At 44.1% G+C, this 25,241-nt stretch overlaps 1 protein-coding gene and 1 pseudogene across 1 annotated transcript; one reads left to right on the plus strand and one right to left on the minus strand.

Moving 5' to 3' along the window:
- Window positions 1-1,370: 1,370 nt before the first annotated feature.
- Window positions 1,371-25,241, plus strand: grk7a (G protein-coupled receptor kinase 7a). The gene is given in 6 exon segments (XM_070884093.1): window positions 1,371-1,725; window positions 9,231-9,569; window positions 9,572-9,846; window positions 10,096-10,529; window positions 20,085-20,360; window positions 24,920-25,241. Coding segments are annotated over 6 exon segments (2,001 nt in total).
- On the minus strand, window positions 5,292-5,469 carry LOC139266519 (U2 spliceosomal RNA; annotated as a pseudogene).

Consider the following 25,241-nt stretch of genomic DNA (forward strand, 5'->3'; position numbering starts at 1 on the left):
TCAATATGCAGTGCACAGAATGGCTGGATATGGCTTAGTGCCAATGATTCTACACTTGAGAAGTTTGGTCACGCTGTCAGGAAGGGGTGCCAACCAGCGAGTAGGTAATTCCTCAAAGGGAAGGAGAGGAAATTGTAGTGTGAGTCACCATGGGGCACTTTTGGGCATACCCAAACAGCCATTCAAACGTAGTATTGGCAGAGGACCAAAGGCAGATTGCCTGCCAAGGCATGAGACAGAGAAAGTGAGAATATATTTTAAAAGGGAGGCTGAGGGGGTAAATGTGGAGAGGTTTGGGTCTTGCAACATTAAAGATTTAAAATACAAAATGTAACAGGTTCAAAAATCACTGGTTGGTACGGAGTAATAAAATTGTTATAAATGGATTAATACCACTGCTAAAATATCAGATAACCTCAGACAAATACCAGAGAGAGGACAGTAATAGGAGATCATAAATGTCTTAAAACTGATTTCATTTTCCGTGTGTGTTTGCCTCCTTCAGTCAATTGTTAATATAGTAGTGTTAAAATCTACAGTATTTTTTGAATATAATTCTACTTTTCCCAAGGCTGTTAATATCTCTTTGTAACATGCACAAGTTCTTAAATACACATTGTTGTTAAATTTATACTGCAATTTTTCTACAACTGTGAAGTGGTTTTCATTTTGTTAAAGTTCCAGTATAGCTTTTGTGGTAACTGAACACACAACTTGGGTTTCACATTGCACAGTGCATAATTCCATTATGGTGTGAACTCCATTTACAACATTCGAGTGGGTCTGTTGTCCCGTTGGACACTTTATAAACTTTACCCAGTGGTTAATTAAAACTCTTGAAAATACCAACCCTCCTACCCAGGCTGTGTACATTTAAAATTCAACAGTTGAAATTGCTAGTTACAGTATAATTTGCTCTTTCAAAATAACATTAAAAAAATATTTTGTAAAATCTACTTAATTTTTATAACACAGTTAATTTTAATCACACTATTTCCTTATACATATTCCATGTACAGTAAAATATTCAATATCTCTATTCAAGAAACAGGAGAGGGATAAACCAGGAAACTACAGGCCAGTCAGCCTAATTATCGATGGTGGGGAAGTTATTGGAATTCACAATCAGGGACAAAACAAACTTTCATTTGGAAAGCCATGGGTTAATCAAGGAAAGCCAGCATGGATTTGTTAAAGGCAAATTGTGTCTTGACTAATTTGACTGAATTCTTTGATGAGGTAACAGGGAAGGTTGATCAAGGTAATGCAGCAGATATATCCATGCACTTTCAGAAGACATTTGCCAAAGTGCCACACAAGAGATTTATTAAGAAGATGGAAACCCATGGAATTAAGGGGAAAGTGGAGGTATGGATACAGAATTGGCTCAGGGACAGAACGCAAAGGCTCGTGTGGTGATTGGATGGATTTCAGACTGGGAGGTGGTTTGCAGTGGTGTTCTGCAAGGATCAGTTTTGGGTCCATTTCATGTTTCAATTTTTATGAACGACCTAGTCTTGGATGTAGGAAGCAGCATTATAATGTTTGCAGATGGTACCAAACTTGGCAAAGTAGTAGATAGTGATGAGGATAGTTATAGGCTTCAGGATGACGCGGACAGGATGGTGAAATGGGTGGATGCATGGCAGATGAAGTTCAATGCGGGGATGTGTGAAGTGTTGCAATTTGGGAGGACTAATATGGAAAGACAGTATACTATAACTGGTACGATTTTGAAAAGTGTAGATGAGCAGGGAGATCTTGGTGTCCATACACACAAATCCTTAGAGGTTGCCAGGCAAGTTGTAAGGTGGTTAAAACAGCATAGTTGGGTTTATAAATAGAGGCATAGAATATAAAAGCAAAGAGAGCATGCTGGAACTTTATAAATCACTGGTTAAACCTCAGCTGGAATATTGTGGACAATTCTGGGCACAACACCAGGAATGAGGAGAAGGCATAGGAGAGGGTACAGAGAAGGTTACCAGGATGTTACCAGGCATGAGGAACTTCAGTAATGAGGAAAGGTTAGAAAAGTTAGTATTGTTCTCCTTGGAACAGAGCAGGTTAAGAGGTGACCTAATAGAGGTTTTCAAGATAATGCTCTACCTGAAAAGGTGGTGGAAGTCGATTCCATAAATAATTGCCAGGTACTGAGCGTGAGGAACTTACAGGGTTACAGTCAAAACACCAGGATGTGGGACTAAGCTCTTTCAAAGAGCTAGCACAAGCACGACGGGCCGAATAGCCTCCTTCTGTGCTGTAAGCTTCTATGATTCTATGCTCTCACATTATATTTACAATTTGCTTAAATGAATACATCACTAATGTTTCTATCAACCTTAATCGACAGCTGCCATAGAACATGAGCATGGGGTTTAGTTACAATTGAAATAACCTTGTGATATAATTACCTTTATCTAAGCTACATCCTGGTAACATGTGAACATAAGAACATAAGAAATAGGAACAGTAGTAGACCATATGGCCCCTCGAGCCTGCTCCGCCATTCAATAAGATCATAGAAACATAGAAACATAGAAAATAGGTGCAGGAGTAGGCCATTCAGCCCTTCTAGCCTTCACCGCCATTCAATGAGTTCATGGCTGAACATGAAACCTCAGTACCCCCTTCCTGCTTTCTCGCCATACCCCTTGATCCCCCGAGTAGTAAGGACTTCATCTAACTCCCTTTTGAATATATTTATTGAATTGGCCTCAACTACTTTCTGTGGTAGAGAATTCCATAGGTTCACCACTCTCTGGGCGAAGAAGTTTCTCCTCATCTCGGTCCTAAATGGCTTACCCCTTATCCTTAGACTGTGACCCCTGGTTCTGGACTTCCCCAACATTGGGAACATTCTTCCTGCATCTAACCTGTCTAAACCCGTCAGAATTTTAAAAGTTTCTATGAGGTCCCCTCTCATTCTTCTGAACTCCAGTCAATACAAGCCCAGTTGATCCAGTCTTTCTTGATAGGTCAGTCCCGCCATCCCGGGAATCAGTCTGGTGAATCTTCGCTGCACTCCCTCAATAGCAAGAATGTCCTTCCTCAAGTTAGGAGACCAAAACTGTACACAATACTCCAGGTGTGGCCTCACCAAGGCCCTGTACAACTGTAGCAACACCTCCCTGCCCCTGTACTCAAATCCCCTCACTATGAAGGCCAACATGCCATTTGCTTTCTTAACCGCCTGCTGTACCTGCATGCCAACCTTCAATGACTGATGTACCATGACACCCAGGTCTCGTTGCACCTCCCCTTTTCCTAATCTGTCACCATTCAGATAATAGTCTGTCTCTCTGTTTTTACCACCAAAGTGGATAACCTCACATTTATCCACATTATACTTCATCTGCCATGCATTTGCCCACTCACCTAACCTATCCAAGTCACTCCGCAGCCTCATAGCATCCTCCTCGCAGCTCACACTGCCACCCAACTTAGTGTCATCCGCAAATTTGGAGATGCTACATTTAATCCCCTCGTCTAAATCATTAATGTACAATGTAAACAGCTGGGGCCCCAGCACAGAACCTTGCGGTACCCACTAGTCACTGCCTGCCATTCTGAAAAGTATCCATTTACTCCTACTCTTTGCTTCCTGTCTGACAACCAGTTCTCAATCCACGTCAGCACACTACCCCCAATCCCATGTGCTTTAACTTTGCACATTAATCTCTTGTGTGGGACCTTTCGAAAGCCTTCTGAAAGTCCAAATATACCACATCAACTGGTTCTCCTTTGTCCACTTTACTGGAAAGATCCTCAAAAAATTCCAGAAGATTTGTCAAGCATGATTTCCCTTTCACAAATCCATGCTGACTTGGACCTATCATGTCACCATTTTCCACCATGGCTGATCTGATCATGGACTCAGGTCCACTTCCCTGCTCACTCCCCATAACCCCTTATCCCCTTTGTCGTTTAAGAAACTGTCTATCTCTGTCTTAAATGTATTCAGTGTCCCAGCTTCCATAGCTCTCTGAGGCAGCGAATTCCACAGATTTACAACCCTCTGAGAGAAGAAATTTCTCCTCATCTCTGTTTTAAATGGGCAGTCCCTTATTCTAAGATCATGCCCCCTAGTTCTAGTTATCCCCATCAATGGAAACATCCTCTCTTCATCAACCTTGTCAAGCCCCCTCATTATCTTATACGTTTCGATAAAATCACCTCTCATTCTTCTGAATTCCAATGAGTATAGGCCCAACCTACTCAACCTTTGCTCATAAGTCAATCCCCTCATCCCCGGAATCAACCTAGTGAACCTTCTCTGAACTGCCTCCAAAGCAAGTATATTCTTTTGTAAATATGGAAACCAAAGCTGCATGCAGTATTCCAGGTGTGGCCTCACCAATACCTTATATAGCTGTAGCAAGACTTCCCTGCTTTTATACTCCATCCCCTTTCCAATAAAGGCCAGGATTCCATTGGCCTTCCTGATCACTTGCTGTACCTGCATACTATCTGTTATGTCCTTAATGTACCTATGAATGACCCCACGAGGCAATGTGTTGTACTCAAATTGTAGTGACCTTGGTCCTTTATTCGTAACTCCAGAGTGAGGCAGCCGCATGGTGGCTCCCCTTTTATACAACCCCTGCCACCAGGGCAGGAAACCCCAGTCTCCACCAGTTGCACCCTCTAGTGGTGCCAGCATAGTATACACAGTATAAACCTTATTGATAGTACATCAGGTAAATCAGTCTCCAAAATATGCAAATACATAGAGAGTATATCTATAGTCTGCATATATAACATCACTTTCCCCAAGTCCTTTGTGCCAATTACCTTTGCACTATGTGCTCTGGTTTAGTTCTCCCCAGACTTAAGTGCCAATAGCCCTTGCATCTTGGCTGTGCTTTGGCTTAGCTCTCTCCCTGTTAACCCCCAAGTCCTTTTGCCACAATGTTGAGTAATGGTTACCAGTTTGGATGGTTCGATGATGCAGTGGAGATTCCAGTGGGTTCTAGGTGTGATCCATGTGTGTGTCCATGGCTACATACATCCATTTCCCCCCCACAGCCTCCACAGCGAGATCATACTGCAGGCACATTAACATACAGGATCAGACGCAGTGCAAGTACAAAGAAAGGAAGTTGCAGTTTGTATCGTGACACCTTGGTTCAGTGACTTATATTTATTATGTTTTACGGTCGTGCGCCAGGATTGGATAGATTGCATTCATTTTTTTAAATTTTTTTTATCCAATTTCGTTCCAGATCAACTCTAACGCCTAAGATCACTTTGCGCCAATGTGTTTGATCTTAGGCCAAAAGGCCGAGAGGCGAAGTTGCACCGTTCCTGGAAATATTGCAATACCAGGTCGGTGCATGGAGTGGACGGGGCGTGTCCCTGATCCAGCTCCCTGTCCAAAAATCAATTCAATATCATGTCCCATGGGGGATATTAAACTGATAAGAACAGATACTACACTTGATCTTAGCCAAAAGGCCGAGAAGCGATAGATTGCATTCATGGTTCAGTCATGGTCAGTACTGAGGTAGCAGTACAGGTATGCGAGGACGCTGGTTTCAGAGCAACTGGATGGGGTCCTAGTTGTCTGATGGCAGCGCTGCGCCCCTGCTAGTGGGGTGGGCTAGGTTGGCTCACCTTGCCAGGACTCAGGGCCATTACCGTTGCCTAGTGGTGGGCAAAGCCACAGATGTGTGTGGTCTCCCTTCCTCCTTTGAGGACTGCAGAATCTTCTGCCTGCTCTCTAATGGTGTTGAGAACCTGGATGTTCCAGGTCCCATTTGGGGAACTCGTTGGTTCTGACCTTTCGCTCCTGGACATGGCCAAGGTAGTGACTGGGTCTGGGGGCTGCGCTGTCTCCACCCGGTTGGTGGGCAATGGCAGCCGACTGCGCGTATTGGCGCCGTTTTTGTTTCCAGGTCCATGGCGAATAGTGCCATCGGGTGCCTGCAGCGTGGGATAGACCTGGGGCAAGGCATCAGGATCAGCGCCTTTACCCTCCCGAATTCGCTTGCTTGTTACTTTTGGGGACACTCTATTCCCGAAATCTCGCAAGAACATTTTGTTCACAATCCTAATCGATTCGTTACATTGATTGCCATGCATACAATGTCTCTTTAAGTTCAGTTGGTTACAGGTCTCCTTTAAGAGAACCCTGCTGGCTTTACCCCAATCAAATCCTTTGTTAGACACCACGTGTTGGTCTCTCAGCGTTACACCTCGTGGTATTGCCACGGCCAACTTTTTTTTCAGCCACGCTGCACCTCGCTGCAGCAGGGACACCATCTGCCTCTGTCCTCGAGGTCGACTGCCTTGATCCTTCTCTCCCGCGATTCTGCCACAAAAGCTGGAAGAATGCCTGTGAATTCGATCTTCCTCGCCAGGAGTTCTGCCACTGGAGCCGGGAAGGTACTTTTAGGTCGTTCCGGTCGGATCATTGCCACGCAGTCATGATGGACGGTCTGTGCCTCAGGTGCTGCGCTGGTCTGATCTCTGGTGCCTGGCCCAAGCAAAGGTGAGGTTTTGCTCTGCCTCTGAGCACAGGGGACATCAATTGCTGGAGTGAAGAGGTCTTCCCATTTCCACTGGATCTTCCCCATCCACCTTCTTCCGAGTAGCTTTGGACCATCACCTGCAACAATCCACAGAGGTAACTTGTGCATCACGCCATTATGGATTACACTTACATCCGCACTACCAAGGATCAGCTCCTTGGTGTAGGTGCGCAACTTTTCCAGTACTGGAAACAGCTCTGATCATTTTTCGTTCCATAGCCTCTCAAAGGCATCCTGGCTCATCACTGACTGGCTCGCTCCCGTGTCCACTTCCATGAAGACTGGAACACTGTTTATCTCAACTCCCATCTTCACTGTAGGACAATCGGTGGTGCAGGTATACACTCCATACACTTCTTCTTGGGGCTGAGCTGCCTCTCTGGCCAAATCATCATACACCCCGCTGGATTCAAAGTCATCTACCGACTGCTCTGCTAGACGGTGAGTCGTATTTCTTTTACATATACGCTGGAGGTGGCCCTTCGTGTTACAGGCTTTGCATACGTACTCAACAAACCGACACTGGTGAGCCCTATGCCAGCATGGTCATCATCATCATCATCATCATAGGCAGTCCCTCATTTTGAGGATGACTTGCTTCACGCCAAAAAAGGGATGAGTTCACAGGTGTTTCAAGGAAGGACCTAATACTCCAGGTCCCGAACTACATCCTGAAGGGTGGAACATGTCTGTGTGTGGATTTTTTTAACGTGTGGTGGCCGTTGCACACCAGCCACCACACGGGCTTGACAGAGTCAGGTCTTGGTCCAGTGGCAAGGATTACCCAAGACGACTGGAGATCTGCTCTGCTGCATGGGTCTAGTGCGCACATATCACAGTGTGGGCTGGCCCATGCTGCCCCTGGGCCCTCGTCTCTGCTGGGCTCCGAACTCACGCCTCTCCTGGGCCCCGATCACATAGTGACACAGAGACAGTTCCTTCTCCCTGCAGTTTCCTCTTGCCCTCAGTGGACTCTGAGGTCTGTGCTCTCTGCCCTGGGCAGAGCCACGTTCTACAGTGTTGCCTGTGAAAGGCACCATTGTAAAGTACTTGCCGGGTTTGAGTCTACAGGATGAATAATTTGCTTGGCGCTGCAGGTCGAGGTCATGAACGCCTGACTGATGCTGATGGCCTTCTGCAGGTTGACTGTGGTGTCGGCAGATAATAACTTGTGAAGGAGGCCCTCTCGTGGCGAATTCCTATAACGAAGATGTCTCGCAATGCTTCGTTGAGGTGCGTGCTGAAATCACACGATGCCGCAAGTCTCCTGAGGTCGGCAACATATTTTGCAATCTGCTGGCCCTCAGGTTTGTGGTGAGTGCAGAATCTGAGCCTGGACATGAGGATGCTCTCTTTTGGTTTTAGTTGGTCGCAAATTAGTTCAGTCAGCTCATCATCTGTCTTATCCTTGTCCTTCATGGGTGCCAGCAAGTCCCTGACGAGGCGGTAGACCTTGGGCCCACAACTGGTCAGCAGTATAGCCTTGCGCTTCTCCGCCAATGTGTCCGTCTCCCCTGCCAGGTCGTTTGCCATGAAATATAGCTTGAGCCTTTCCGTGAAGGCATCCCAATCATCACTCTCTGCGAAATCTTTTAGTATGTCAAAGGTAGCCATAATCGCGTGAAACTCCATATTCTCATCGCCAATTGTTATGTCTGTAATGTATCTATGAATGACTCCACGAGGCAATGGGTTGTACTCAAACTGTAGTGACCTTGGTCCTTTATTCGTAACTCCAGAGTGAGGCAGCCGCATGGTGACTACCCTTTTATATAGCCCCTGCCACCAGGGCAGGAAACCCCGGTCTCCACCAGTTGCACCCTCTAGTGGTGCCAGCATAGTATATACACAGTATAAACCGTATTGATAGTACATCAGGTGAACCAGTCTCCATCTTATGCAACTACACAGTGACTACACGGAGTATATCTATAGTCTGCATATATAACACTATCATTTTGTGTTTCATGCACAAGTACCCCCAGATCCCACTGTACTGCGGCACTTTGCAAACTTTCTCCATTTAAATAATAACTTGCTCTTTGATTTTTTTCTGCCAAAGTGCATGACCTCACACTTTCCGACATTATACTTCATCTGCCAAATTTTTGCCCACTCACTTAGCCTGTCTATGTCCTTTTGCAGATTCTTTGTGTTCTCCTCACACATTGCTTTTCCTCCCATCTTTGTATCATCAGCAAACTTGGCTACGTTACACTCAGTCCCTTCTTCCAGAAGCTACATGAAACACACCTATAGTTCCGTTTGTAACTTTACAAAATTCATAAAAAGGCCATTTTTCTTTGGTTACTTAAAATGTAAGTTTCATTACACATAATGGACAATTAATTTGTTGTGAACAGAATCAGGTTTTAAAAAATGTATCTTGCAGTTCAAATATTTACCAATAAAATATTTTATAAGGTGAAAGGACAAGTTATGAAAGCTACAGAATTCAACTGATGTGGGGCTGATCACCTATTTAAATGTTATCAATCGCATTTCATAAATGTCACTGGCAACTAAACATAGAAAGTTAAAATCTGCTTAAGATAGAAACTGCTTATGCATCGTAATCCCTGAATAGAACACCTGAAGTTACTTAGGGAAATCCGTGAGGTGTTTAATGGTATGAAAACTCAGTTTGTTCATAGCAACACAAGGCGCAAACTATCAGACGTTTTCACACCTGTTGAGGATCTACAAAACAAAACAACATCTGTGATATGGGAGCACTCGATAATCTAATTGCCAACACAGTTTATCTGCAAGCCAGGAAAAGCGTGGATGGAGATATCAAGGAAATGCAGAAGAGACGACAAAGTTTGGCTCTACCAAGCCGTGAGCACTGTGATTCAGCAAAGAAAAATATCGATTTTGAATACAAGAGTGTGTGTGACGAACAACCAATTGGAAAGAAGTTGTTTCATCTGTTTACAGTGACAGTCCCAGAATATAAAGTTGCAGTTGATTTTGTAAATGCAGTTACCGACTTTTATCTGTCTGAAAATGGGGTAAAGGATAACCTGCGTCAGAATATAATTTTCTGAAACCCGATTCCAAAAATTGCCTCTCCTTCCTCAGCCAAGAACTGGCTGATAAATGTACAGATGCAGCAGAAAAGGACTTTGAGAATCTCCTGGCTATGGCTGAATCAGAAATTAAAAAGTTCCTCATGGGACAACCTTTCCAAGACTTTCAAAACAGTCCATTTTTTGACAAGTTCTTGCAGTGGAAAACCTTTGAACTGCAGCCTATAACTGAAAAGTACTTTTATCAATTCAAAGTTTTAGGCAAAGGGGGACTTGGAGAGGTAAGATCGCTACTTTGTAAAACTTAAAATTTTGAAAAAAACATTTATAAAGTAATTTGTTTCAAAATAATTATCTTCCTAGTAATTTAACAAAGTATTTAGATACATTCAATCAGATGAAAAAACGTACAGCAAACATTATTTTTATTTGGTGGCAGAAATATTGTTTAAGCTTTTGGACTTGCACAAGTATTGTCTAAAGTTTAAAGTAAATATTATTTTAATTTTGTCAAACTTTGCCTTGTTCAGGTGTGTGCTACACAAGTGAAAACAACTGGCAAAATGTATGCCTGTCAACAGTTAGACAAGAAGTGACTGAAAAAGAAACAGGGGAAGGAAGTGGCCCTCCTTGAGAAAGAGATATTGGAAAAGGTGAACTGCCCATTTATTGTCTATCTAGCCTACGCTTATGAAACCAAGAATCACACCTGCTTGGTCATGACCTTGATGGATGGAGGGGATCTGAAATTTCATATTTACAACATTGGAGAAAACGGAATTGAAATGAACCGTACAATATTTTACACAGCCCAGATTACCTGTGGAATCCTGCACCTTCACTCACTGAATATTGTGTACTGTGACATGAAACCTGAGAACGTCCTACTGGATGACAATGGCAACTGCAGGCTCTCAGATTTAGGGCTTGCAGTCAGAATTAAAGAGGGCAAAGCCGTTACTCACAAAGTAAGTACAAACATGCATGTGGACACTTAGGCCCCTACAAAATTATTGTGGTCTAGAAATTTGTAAATCCCCTAATGGTATCAGGTAAAATCCATTCACAAATAGGCCAATAAAGCCCTTATTTTATTGTTATATCAGCACATGAGGAATTCATCAATGATTTTCCTGACTTCTTTACTGTAATTCTGCTGTAAAATTCACATTGATCGGGATTTTGCGGTAGGAACGGGAGCAAATCGGACAGTTACACATGCACAGTAAAATGTGGAAATCAGGAAGTTGCTGCTCCTCCACAAGTTGCGCCAGACTGGTACCTCGCTGATAGATTTAGCATTAAAACACATGAAAGGCGTGAAGTTGTGGTACTTACCCACTAGATACCAACTAAACCCACCTGAAAAAGTTAGGGCTTGTCCATTTAAGTGAATTTATAATGGCATAATAAGTCTATAGGGCCCGAAATTGATCACCTTACCGCCCACTGCCACCCACTGCCGCCGACATTCCTCATGAAGATCTGCCCAGTGCCACTTTTGGATGTGGCCTGGAGCGGGCGGGAGGGGAGAGCCCCCGGGAACTGCCCGCTGACGTCAGCGGACGGCCAAGTGGCGTAAGTGGACTCCCGCCCGCCGAGATGCCAGATTCATGTGGGCGGGAGACGGCGGGAGTCAGCTCCAGAACCGGGGTGGACTGCTGGTTGGAGGCTGGTCTATCCCCGACGGTAGATATGAAGATCCTGAAAAAAAGGTTAGTAAGCTTAAAAAAAAAATTTCACAGCGTGTCTCCTGAAGGTCTTCCGATGTTTTTTTTTCTTTCTGATGATTTTAATTTCCAGGTCTTCGACCCTCCGTGGGCCCGACTCCATCCTCGGCGGCACTTGGGCGGCAAGCGCCTTTGCCGCCGAGAATGAGTGCTCCCGTTGGCTGCCGCCCAGATTAGCAGTGTATGTCACAGATTTGCCGCCCGTCGACCTTCGAGGGACCTGGGTGATGAAAACCCTGCCCAATTAACCATTAGGGACCTTGGCGGCCATCGGCGGTTCTTTGGGCGGCACTTGGGCGGGCCTTCATCAAATTCGGTACCTTAATTATTACCAAACAATCTCTTTGGCACTGAAAATTTAACTTTTACAAGTCTAGGTCTCACTCCTTCAGATTTTAATGATTGTTGGAGAGTTTAAAAATGTACATTTTTTTTTATTTTTCTTTCTGTCTCTTAATCCTACCTTTCTTTCCCGTTCTTTATTTTGCTTTCTGTACATGACTTTACATTGAGTCTCAGTGAGGAGTCTTCAACCTGATTGGTTGAAGAGACGTGCTGTTGCTTGTCCTGTTCATACAGGTCCTAGATCCCCTGTAAAAGATGCTGCACTGAAAAGGCTTTCTAATTACCATAAGTTGCTGTGCAAAAGTCCATCAAGTCCGTTCATTCGCCGCTGACTACAAAATCCGGATCAATAATGCTACAAGTGAAATGTTTACTCCTTTTTGAGTGACCACAATTTCAGTTCAAGTCCTTCGCCTTCTCTACTAATACTATAATACTATTGAATTAATTATTAACATTTGTCTTACAAAGTATTGATCAATTTCACAGCTTGAACACTCTTTGTAAATTACTAACAAATCACAATTGTATTGAATCCAATTTTAAGAATAACTGTCAAGAATTTTATAAATACTGTAATCAAATGCATACCTTGATTGAGATTTTCAATAAATATACCTAAAGAACTAAAGTTACAGAACGTACTTGCTTGATTCACTGCCATTGATATTTGGAACTCAAGTCATTTCTTTAATTTCAATATAGATAATTAGCTTAATTATTTTTGGGAGACATCATTGTCTTCATTTGTTTCATCTCAGAAAATCCTCTTAATCCCATTTAAGCCTCTATACTTGTGTAAGCACAAGTATCCTCGGTTTCAATTGGCATATGCAAAATGGCAGACAAAAAATGAAATATAAAACTTACCTATTAATAACTGTGAAACATTAATAGCGTGCAATTTAATTTGTAACTCATTGGGTAAGATCTAACATATTAGTGAATTGGTCTCTTAATTTAAAACATGGGAATTATAATAGTTAGGTGGACGTGTGTAACAAGGCTACAATAATGGAAAGGTTGTAATGGCGTTATAAATCAGAAAGTGAAGTTTGAGTGGTTTATACATTAATGAGACCGCAGAAATTGCACTTCAGGCAGTAACTGTGATTAACGAAGCCTGAGGTGGCCTTCCAGGAAGCTGCCTATACCCATCCTCGTCTGGTTTTTAGTAAGTAGTAGTATTGGGAGAGCTCCAAAACGCAGTAATCTGCTCATCTCCTCAGTTGGGAATGACTAATGCATGGCTCGTGAAAAGCTAAAGAATTTTTTTTAGAAAAGTGGGAGAGAGGAATAAAGCTGCTGTGATATCAGATTTGCATTTGCAACCTGTCTATGCTGTTAGGCTGGCAAGGCAAGAAGAATGGCAAGACTATTGTAATGGCACTAAAACCAGGGGTACACAAAGACATGAAAATAAAATAAGAGAGAATCAGAAAGCAAGGTATGCAGTAAAAGAAACAAAAGAATAATGAGAAATGGGATAACATAGAAATGTGTTAATCTTCCCCAGTTGCATTATGTTCTGTTACTTTTGATCTCCAGACTTTGCTGACCTATCTCAGCCAGGGTAGCATGTCCCTAAAGGAAAACAAATCAGCCAGCGTTCCTGATGCCGATTTTGGGAGTGCAGTTGTGTGCGGGTGAGGCCAGGACTCAGATAGGACGGGCCACAAGGTTGAATAACTCACTACCTGTATCACTGAATCTTTCAATTAATAGAAGAATGGCCATTTGGGCAAGATCGTGGGGGTTACCAGTGCGCCTGGGACTGTTTTTCAGCATAAGTCAACAGAGAGAAAGGATAAGGTAATTGACAAAGTTAGAGAAAGTAAAAAAGAAATAAAAGTGAAAAAGATCAAATTAAATGTGAAAGTAAAGAGAAAGAAAAGAAAGACTTGCGTTTATATAGCGCCTTTCACAACCATCGGACATCCCAAAGCACTTTTCAGCCAATGAAGTACTTTTCTTGTCGTATAGCCACTGTTATAATGTAGGAAACGCGGCAGCCAACTTGTGCACAGCAAGCTCCCGTAAACAGCAATGTGATAATGATCAGATAATCTGTTTTTGTTATGTTGATTGAGGGATAAATATTGGCCAGGACACCAGAGTAACTCCCCTTCTCTTCTTCGAAATAGTGCCATGGGATCTTTTACATCCACCTGAGAGAGCAGACAGGGCCCCGGTTTAACATCTCATCCAAAAGACGATAACAAAACAAATAAAAAGATTGATACACAATTAAAATGGTGAGAAAGAATAGAAACATTTAATGGAAAGTGAAACTTGCAGTAAATGAACTTTGCCAAATAAGCATCAATGCAGATTAATGCTAGTCCATTTTATTTTAGCAGATAACAACAGCAATATTTTGGAATTTTAAAAAGTAGGCTGATCTTTGCTCCATCGAGTTGCATCCATGACTCATATTTACTATTCCAGTCCTAATTTGCACTCTGTTTACTGAATTTACTCTCAAGTCTACATAAGGTTTATAAACTGTTTCAGCTTCAATCTTTCAGATCATTATGCCATCTGAACCTTCTTATTACATTACAGTATTGTGATCACTGCCTAACAATAATTGTACATTAACTCAGGCTTTTCCATGCACAACATTGATGCACTTCCATTACACCTAGATTACACAAAGGTTCCATCTCACATTACGCTAAGGACTGAAATTGGTCAATGCATAAGATCCGCCCATTTCTCGGCGGTATGCTGGTGGTGCGTCATTTCAAACCGCCGAGACTGAGGAGGACAAAATTGGTCAAAATGTTGTCAGCGGTATGCCAGCGGTCTGCAACGGGCGGTATGTTACCTAGTAGTCGATCCAGATTGACTTTCTCTTCGATGGACAGTGCGGCACTGAACTGCGTATCTGAGATATTTTTTCCTGTTTTTTTCACAGAAGCGTTTTACCTGCAATTTCGGGGGTCAAGGGTCACCAGCGCATTCACAGTGACTTGAAAAGGAGGGAGAAAGAGTGAGAAGAAGCAGCAAGCTAGTCGATGGGCAGTTACTTAAAAAATATATTGCAGAGTTAAAAAATATTCATAACAGCTAGTAATTCTACAGTTTGAAGAACAAGAAGACATATTTTACAAAGCAAAAATCATAACAAAAATATTTTGGATATGTTAAAAAAATATATCAAAGCGCAGGAACATTGAAAAGGATAGGAGATTATGGAGTTACCTGCCCTTCTCGAGTATATAACGGCGAGCTTCTCCGAGCTAACAAAGGGTGGTGGCAGAAAGTCCCTCCCAAAGGAGTACAACAGGATATGGACGAGATCGGGGAGACTGTGTCCTCCATAAGTACCATGGCACGCACCAGGGAAAGGTGCCGTAAGAGGTGGAATGTCCTGGTGAAGGTGGCAAGAGTAAGTAATGATTTTATTTATGCAGCCCCCATGTGCCATCTACCATATAAATGTAGGTTCTGTGTCACACAGATGATGTTATTTACCTTAAGGTTACAGCGATGTATTTGTGCTTGCAGACAATGACAAGAGGATCAACACAGTTTTTTAATGTGTTTATGTGTGTGTGTGACCCTGTGTGTGTGTGTGTATGTGTGACCCTGTGTGTGTGTGTGTGTGACCTTGTGTGTGTGTGACCCTGTGTGTGTGTGTGTGTGTGTATGTGTGACCCTGTGTGTGTGTGACCCTGTGTGTGTGTGTATGTGTGACCCTGTGTGTGTGTGACCCTGTGTGTGTGTGTGACCCTGTGTGTATGTGTGTGTGACCCTGTGTGTGTGACCCTGTGTGTATGTGTGTGTGTGTGTGTGTGTGTGTGTGTGTGAGACCCTGTGTGTCTGTGATGTTAAATGGGTTGAAGATTTTTACTTTGATTTACTTTACTTTCTGCAGAGGAAGACATCTGCAATAGCAGCCGATCAGCGGCGTACAGGGGGAGGACCCACAACCCAGGAGCCTCTGACTGAAATCAAGACCTGTGCCCTGTCCCTGGTTGGGGATAGCAACTATGCCACCACCAGCATTGGAGCTGACCCACCCACACAGAATGGTAAGTTGAATGCAATGCAGTCTGTATTGCGGTCCTCTCATGTCATGTAATGTAACTGTAACTGTGATGTTGGCCTGGCCTAATGTAATGTAACTGTAATGTTGGCCTGATGTAATGTAACTGTAATGTTGGCCTGATGTAATATAATGTAAGTTTATTGCACTGTAATGTTGGCCTCGTGATGTACTGCAATGGTGGAGGCATGTAACGCAATGCATATATTGCATATATGTATTGTCTATCTGTCTGTGATATGTACTGCAGCAGTGGTGGACATTTAAGTAAGACTGCGATAAGTCACTGTACTATGTACTCATGTAACCTGATCCCTTCCCTGGTGCCAAGCTTTTTAAAATGTTGTTTTGTACTTCCAGACTCAGACGATTCAGACCACAGCGACACAGACCCACTGCCTCCACCTCTGGCATCGCCCTCTCCCAACTTCACCCCTGGCAGAGAGGAGGAAGAGGAGGAGGAAGAGCCGCTGATCCTGGAGCCAGTGGAGGTGGAGGTGGAGGTGGAGAAGGAAGAGAATACACCAGTTCCATGTTGGCCAGCTGGAACATCCTCCATCATGGAGTCTGTATTCAGGGGATTCCCCCCATGGCTCCTCGGATTCTGCCGGACCGAGCTGTGCGCAGCAAGGCACCCCCAGTGTTGCAGCACTTTGCCGCAGCGACCGAGGTTGGTGCAGGAAAGGTCGGTTGCTGTAGGTGTGTTCCAGCACATGGTGTGTCTGTCACAGACCAGCGTCGACATAGGTCGTGAGCTGCTCAAGGCCATGACTACGATAGCCGTAAACATCGCGGCTTAATCAGAGCACCAGTTGGAGGCTATGTCGTGTATGATCACTGCGATGGAACGAACCGTCGCCGCCGTCAAAGCCAAGCAGCAATCGACGGGTTCGGGACATGGCGCGGAACCCCCCCACCCCACCTCCGTGCCATAGTAGTCAGGTCGACAGCACCTTTGGGTGGGCAGCTGACATCCTCTTCCAGCCCTGAAGCCATGCCTTCCACATCACGAGCTACTCCCGAGACCCCATTTATTGCGGCTGAATGTCTGACCTCCAACGGCAGCAACAGCACTCAGGGTGCAGTGCTGCACGCCAGCTTGGTACCACCACGGGGCGATCCGGGCTCAGGGGCAATGGGAAAGGGCGGGAGTCAGAAAGGGGGGGGGAATAGTCCCAAGGGTGGTGTAACACACGGTCGAGAATGGGGCCGAGGTCGTGGCCGAGGATAGTAAAGGGTCTTTTTGTTGTCCTTGCTCATTGAATAATTGAAGTTTGATTGTAAAAGTTTATTAAAGTTGTAAAAACTTTGTTAAACTTATAACTACAGAACAACTTTAACAAAGTTCTTAAATTGTTGTATATTTTTGAGATTTTTACATAAACGTTTGAATTGAATATAAGCACAGTGTTAAACTTTTGGGATAATAGTCATCAGGGTCACAAAACGCAGCACTCCACATTCAAGCAAACCGTTAATTTATGAGCTGCTGACACAACAATTTTACAGTGGAATACGCTCCGCATGCTCTCCACTGTGGTGTTGGGGTGGGTGGGGTGGTGCCATGGGTTCATCTGGAAGCTCCTCCTCATCCTGCTCCCCCTCATTTTCCTCTTCTTCCTCCTCCGTCTCCTTCACTCTCTCCTCAGGTGGTCCTGCGGTCCCCTGTGGCAATTCCTGTCTCCGCATCATTGCTAAATGAAGCAACATGCAGCACACCGCTGTGAACTGAGCAACATGCTTAGGGTGGTATTGCAGCCTGCCTCCCGAGTGGTCCAAGCATCGAAAGCGCTGCTTCAGCACTCCAATTGTCTTTTCAATTATATTACGTGTGGCTATATGACTCTTATTATATTGTTGCTCGGCTTCTGTGTGAGGGTTCCGCCGGGGGGTCAAGAGCCAGGTGGCGAGACCATACCCTTGTCCCCAGCATCCAGCATTTACCTTGTGGCTCAGACTTCAACAGGTCAGACACATGCTCTCACGCATCATGGATGCTCCCTGGAAAGTTGACATTCACTGCCATTATGCGCTGTGTATGGTCACAGACGAGCTGCATGTTGAGGGAGTGGAATCCCTGACGGTTTTGGTACACCTCCGCCTCCTGTAATGGTGCTCACAGGCAATAGCACCCTACACCTTGGGGAAGCCGGCAATGCATGCAAATCCCAAAGCCCTCTCACTCTGTGCCTCCCTGGTCATTGGGAAGTTTATAAATTCCATCCAGCGTGCATACAGTTCTTCCGTTACCTGTTGATTGCAGCGATGAGTAGTGCACTGAGAAATACAGCACATGTCCCCAACTGATGCCTGAAAAGAGCCACATGCATAAAAGGAAAGTGTCACAGTCACCTTCACCCCGACAGAGAGTGCAGTAATGTTGGTGGTACTGGGCTGCAGGTCTGCCTTAATGAGCTGGCAAACCTCAGTGATCACCTCTTTTCGGAAGCGCAACCTTCGAACGTACTGTTGGTCGGTCAGGTCCAAGTATGAACGCTTCTCCCTAAAAATCCTCAGGTAAGGCTTCCTCCTCATCAGTCTGCGACATCCTCCATTACCCTGATAATTCTGCTCAATAAACCTTCTCCCATCTGGTTCCTCCATTAGACAGGTTGTCAGCAATACAGGCTGAGATAGTACAGGCCCCATTCTTTTTAAATCTCCACAATATATAACTATCTTAATAAGTTACTTTGTAACAATAAAAATACCTTTCCCACTAAATCGCACGGTAACTCGCACGGTAACTTACACGGTAAATTGCACGCTAAATCACACGGTAACTCGCACAGTAACTTACGCGGTAAATCGCACGGTAATTCGCACGGTAAATCACACGGTAAATCACACGGTAACTCGCACGGTAAATCGCACGGTAACTCGCACAGTAACTTATACGGTAAATTGCATGGTAAATCACACGGTAACTCGCACGGTAAATCGCACGGTAACTCACACGGTAACTTACACGGTAAATCGCATGGTAATTCGCACATAACTCGCACGGTAAATCGCACGGTAAATCATACGGTAAATTGCACGGTAACTCACATGGAAACTTACACGGTAAATCGCACGGTAATTCGCACATAACTTGCACGGTAAATCGCACGGTAAATCGCACAGTAAATCGCATGGTAACTCGCACAGTAACTCGCATGGTAAATCGCACGGTAACTCGCACGGTAAATCGCACGGTAAATCGCATGGTAACCCGCACAGTAACTCGCACGGTAAATCGCACGGTACCCAGTAGGACTGAGATGAGGAGAAACTTCTTCACTCAGAGAGTTGTTAACCTGTGGAATTCCCTGCCGCAGAGAGTTGTTGATGCCAGTTCATTGGATATATTCAAGAGGGAGTTAGATATGGTCTTTACGGCTAAGGGGATCAAGGGGTATGGAGAGAAAGCAGGAAAGGGGTACTGAGGGAATGATCAGCCATGATCTTATTGAATGGCGGTGCAGGCTTGGAGGGCCGAATGGCCTACTGCACCTATTTTCGATGTTTCTATGTAAATCGCACATAAATCGCACGGTAACTTGGACGGTAACTCGTATGGTAAATCGCACGGTAACTTGTATGGTAAATCGCACAGTAACACGTACGGTAAATCGCACGGTAACTCGTACGGTAAATTGCACGGTAACTCGTACGGTAAATCGCACGGTAACTCGTACGGTAAATTGCACGGTAACTCGTACGGTAACTCGCACAGTAACTCGTATGGTAAATCGCACGGTAATTCGTACGGTAATTCGCACGGTAACTTGCACGGTAACTCGTATGGTAAATTGCACGGTAAATCGCACAGTAACTCGTACGGTAAATTGCACGGTAACTTGTATGGTAAATTGCACGGTAACTCGTATGGTAAATCGCACGGTAACTCGCACGGTAAAGTCACTGTTCACCTCAGAAATAGAGTGGCTGCTTTTGCTGACTGTTCCCAATTTTAAAATGGCGACTGCAAGCACTATCGCCCATTCCCGCCCAATTAACATCATGTAAAACCACCTTTTCCGGGACGGTATGCAGCTCCAGTGGTATGACGGCGGTATGCGATGAAAATCGGACTTTTTGATCCGCATGCAGGCGGACCTGCACAGCGGACAGTGTGCATACCGCTTGGCGGTATGTCAATGATGAATATTCCGCCAAGCGGTATGTCAGCGGTATGTAAGTGTTTTTTGACCAAAATCAAATTTTTTGGCGATATGCAGGCGGTAGGGGGCAGTATGTCGAACAGTTTTGGCCCCAAAGACTTATGGTAGCCAGTTATTATTAGATAAACAATTTTGTTGGGAATATATGGCATTTTAATTTGTTTAATAGTTTAGGGATGCTTTTGAATTTACTTATGTACTTATAAATGTTATTTTTTTTTACTGCTGGCTGGAACTAATGGTTATATGGCTCCAGAGATCTTAAAAGAAGAAGAGTACAAATACTCGGTGGATTGGTTTGCTCTGGGATGCAGCATTTACCAAATGATTGCAGGCCGAACATCTTTCAAGGATTATAAAGAAAAGGTCAGTAAAGATGAAGTGAAAAGGAGAACACTGGAAGATGAAGTGAAATATGAGCACCCCAACTTCACAGAAGATGCAAAAGACATTTGCGGACTGTTTTTGATAAAGAACTCGGAAGAACGTTTCGGCTGCAGGTAAGGAGCTGGAAATTCGTAAATCAGTAATGTGCTGCATACTCTGAAATATATTTCAAACTTGCAAACGGCACATGTCCATTTCCTGTAGCTTGGTGTGCCACAGTACTTTTCTTTGTATCCATCAGCAACAATATCATTAATATTACATAATATTATTCTTTCTCATTAAAATACTTTTTTGTTTCCCAGAGTCACTGATATAATGGACGGTGTTAATGTTGATATGCAAAAGAGGTTTTTGTATTAGTAAGATGTAAAAAAATGCATAAATACTGGCCCAGAAGTCCCAGCCTCCCCGAGTCAGTATAGGGTGCGTACGGGGTGCGTACGGAGTGCGTACGGAGTGCGTACGGGGTGCGTACGGACTGTGTACTGACCCGGGAAGGCATCGCAAAAGCCGGTTTTCAGCACACAATGCGCATGCGTTGAAAACCGACCTTTCCGATCTGTCAAGTTCCAGCTCGACAGATCCTCTGCGTCTCGGGAGCGAGGACATTTGCATGGGCAAGATTGCGGGATTTACCCATATCTTGCCCGGCAAATGTCCTTAAAACTCTTGTGCCTGATAAAAGCCGGCACATATAGTATACTTTTACAGGCGTAAGAGTTTTAAAACACACAAAAACATTAAAAATAAAATTTTAAAAACACATTTTATTGTTAAAAACCCTGCCCACTACGGTAAACATAGAAACATAGAAACATAGAAAATAGGTGCAGGAGTAGGCCATTCGGCCCTTCGACCCGGCACCACCATTCAATGAGTTCATGGCTAAACATGCAACTTCAGTACCTCATTCCTGCTTTCTCGCCATACCCCTTGATCCTCCTGGTAGTAAGGACTACATCTAACTCCTTTTTGAATATATTTAGTGAATTGGCCTCAACAACTTTCTGTGGTAGAGAATTCTACAGGTTCACCACTCTCTGGGTGAAGAGGTTTCTCCTCATCTCGGTCCTAAATGGCTTACCATATTATCCTAAGACTGTGACCCCTGGTTCTGGACTTCCCCAACATTGGGAACATTCTTCCTGCATCTAACCTGTCTAAACCTGGCAGAATTTTAAATGTTTCGATGAGATCCCCTCTCATTATTCTGAACTCCAGTAAATACAAGCCCAGTTGATCCAGTCTTTCTTGATAGGTCAGTCCCGCCATCCCGGGAATCAGTCTGGTGAACCTTCGCTGCACTCCCTCAATAGCAAGAATGTCCTTCCTCAAGTTAGGAGTCCAAAACTGTACACAATACTCCAAGTGTGGCCTCACCAAGGCTCTGTACAACTGTAGTAACACCTCCCTGCCCCTGTACTCAAATCCCCTCGCTATGAAGGCCAACATGCCATTTGCTTTCTTAACCGCCTGCTGTACCTGCATGCCAACCTTCAATGACTGATGTACCATGACACCCAGGTCTCGTTGCACCTCCCCTTTTCCTAATCTGTCACCATTCAGATAATAGTCTGTCTCTCTGTTTTTACCACTAAAGTGGATAAACTCACATTTATCCACATTATACTTCATCTGCCATGCATTTGCCCACTCACCTAACCTATCCAAGTCACCCTGCAGCCTCATAGCATCCTCCTCGCAGCTCACACTGCCACCCAACTTAGTGTCATCCGCAAATTTGGAGATACTACATTTAATCCCCTCATCTAAATCATTAATGTACAATGTAAACAGCTGGGGCCCCAGCACAGAACCTTGCGTCACCCCACTAGTCACTGCCTGCCATTCTGAAAAGTACCTATTTACTCCTACTCTTTGCTTCCTGTCTGCCAACCAGTTCTCAATCCACGTCAGCACACTACCACCAATCCCCATGTGCTTTAACTTTGCACATTAATCTCTTGTGTGAGACCTTGTCGAAAGCCTTCTGAAAGTCCAAATACACCACATCAACTGGTTCTTCCTTGTCCACTCTACTGGAAACATCCTCAAAAAATTCCAGAAGATTTGTCAAGCATGTTTTCCCTTTCACAAATCCATGCTGACATGGACCTATCATGTCACCTCTTTCCAAATGCGCTGCTATGACATCCTTAATAATTGATTCCATCATCTTACCCACTACCGATGTCAGGCTGACCGGTCTATAATTCCCTGTTTTCTCTCTCCCTCCTTTATTAAAAAGTGGGGTTACATTGGCTACCCTCTACTCCATAGGAACTGATCCAAAGTCTATGGAATGTTGGAAAATGACTGTCAATGTATTCGCTATTTCCAAGGCCACCTCCTTAAGTACTTTGGGATGCAGACCATCAGGCCCTGGGGATTTATCGGCCTTCAATCCCATCAATTTCCCCAACACAATTTCCCGATTAAGAAGGATTTCCCTCAGTTCCTCCTTCTTACTCGACCCTCTGACTCCATTTATATCCGGAAGGTTGTATGTGTCCTCCTTAGTGAATACCGAACCAAAGTATTTCTTCAATTGGTCTGCCATTTCTTTGTTCCCCATTATGACTTCCCCTGATTCTGACTGCAGGGGACCTATGTTTGTCTTTACTAACATTTTTCTCTTTACATATCTATAGAAGCTTTTACAGTCCGTTTTAATGTTCCCTGCAAGTTTCCTCTCGTACTCTATTTTCCCTGCCCTAATCAAATCCTTTGTTCTCCTCTGTTGAGTTCTAAATTTCTTCCATTCCCCGGGTTCATTGCTATTTCTGTCCAATTTGTACGCCAATTCCTTGGCTTTAATACTATCCCTGATTTCCCTTGATAGCCACAGTTGAGCCACCTTCCCTTTTTTATTTTTACGCCAGACAGGGATGTACAATTGTTCTAGTTCATCCATGCGGTCTCTAAATGACTTCCATTGCCCATCCACTGTCAACCCCTTAAGTATCATTCGCCAATCTATCCTAGCCAATTTAGTTCAACATTCAGCATTATCGGGGGACAATTCGTGGTGAATGTGTGCACCCCATGTGCCTCTGCTTCCTCGATCTGAGGCTCTGGTTCGTAGTGATCCTCCGTGGATCTGTCCTCCTCTGCAACGTGGTGGTTTGCAGGCTTAACAGGCTTCGCAGCTCGTCTGCACACTCGTTGGAAGTGTCCCATTTTCCACAGCCCTTGCAAATATATCCTTTGAGTCAGCATGAATGGAAACGATGATCACCCCCGCAGCGCCAAAAAGGTGTTAATGGCCTTGCATTCATCACCCTTGATCATGGACTCTGGGACATCTGCGGACGTGTAGCTGCAAGTATGTGTCACGATTCGAAAACAACATCACTTTGTTCACAATACTTGTGTGCTGAGAGATTTGCTTTGTATTGTCACTGGTGGCAACGAACACCTGGGCTATCGCTATGGCCTGACTCAAGATTGGGGTCTCTACAGTCAAAAGCTTGCGAGGTATGCTTCCATGGCCAATGCCAAGTACGAAAAAGTCTTTGAGCATGTGCTCCAAATGTCCTTCAAATTAGCAATGTCCCGCAAGGCATCTCAGCTCATCGACATAACTCGCCACGTCCTGGCCTTCAGACCTTTTGTAGGTGTAGAGCCGGTACCTCGCCATCAGAACGCTTACCTTCGGGTTCAAATGCTCTCAGATCAGTGTGCACAAATCGTCGTACGATTTCTCCGTGGGTTTTGCTGCAGTGAGCAGATTCTTCATGAGGCCATACGTTGGTGCCCCACAAACGGTGAGGAGGATCGCCCTTCGTTTGGCAGCGTTCTCTTCCCCATCTATCTCGTTGGCCACGAAGTATTGGTCGAGTCGCTCCACAAAAGTTTCCCAATCATCTCCCTCCGAAAATTTCTCCAGGATGCCCACTGTTCTCTGCATCTTTGGGTTCGCTATCTGTATCTCGTCGCCAGTTGTTGTGTATGGAGAAAGAGTCAGACTGAACACTGTGAGCTCAAAGTAAAGTGTGACCTTAGTCTTTTATTGCATGTCTCCTGAGTGCCTCTCCAATCTGTGAAGCCTCCTTAAATACTTGTGCTCCCAAGGGATTATGGGATCTCTTGGGACTCCAGGGAATGAGCCCTCTGGTGGCTGTACAGAGTAAATACAAGTCCACATATATAACAGTTGCCACGCTGATTGACAGCGGTGGGCGGACCTTCTGACCTATTTTCAGCCAGTCAGCCTGGCTTTGAGTCTAAGGCCCACCGTGGATCGACTCACCACACCTGAATTTCGGCCCCATGGTTTTCATATCGCACATCTTTTGCAGATTTTCTTTTGTAATTCTGGACTATGATGGGTTTGAAGATTGAAAACTGATCTCCCTGTGAATTATGACTATTTTGTTACTCAAGTCAAATCTCCAAATTGTTCCTCAGCAGAGATAAAGAAAATAAAATGCTAATTTTACCCCTGATATGTTGTCATAATGTCTGTTATATGTATATAGGCTATATTATCTAAAATAGTCAATGACTGGGGACAGATTACTCAGGGAATAAATGGTCCCTTGTTCATGTGCCATGACTTCACGTTATTTTTTTCCTGAAACTGGCCTTAATGCTTGAATTTTATAAAACCAACAGAAAATTTAGGTTAATCATATATCATATATTTAGTACCATGTTTTCATTTTAGGGGAGAAAATGTTGACCCTAGAAAACACCCTTTCTTCAAATCTATCAACTTTCAACGGTTAGAAGCTGGACGTATTGATCCTCTGTTTGTGCCAGACCCCAATACGGTGTACTGTAAGGATATTGGAGACATTGCTGACTCCTCGGAGGTCCATGGTATTGAAATCACCAACAACGATAAGCAGTTCTATAATAAATTTTCTACATGTGCTGTCACCATCCCCTGGCAGGAAGAAATGATTGAATGTGACCTATTTGATGAACTCAATAAGCCGACCAGGCGAATGTCAAAGGCTAAATTGGGTGTATGCAGAATTCTGTGA

Source organism: Pristiophorus japonicus, chromosome 6 (genome assembly GCF_044704955.1).
Source record: "Pristiophorus japonicus isolate sPriJap1 chromosome 6, sPriJap1.hap1, whole genome shotgun sequence".
Taxonomy (NCBI): Eukaryota; Metazoa; Chordata; class Chondrichthyes; family Pristiophoridae; genus Pristiophorus; species Pristiophorus japonicus.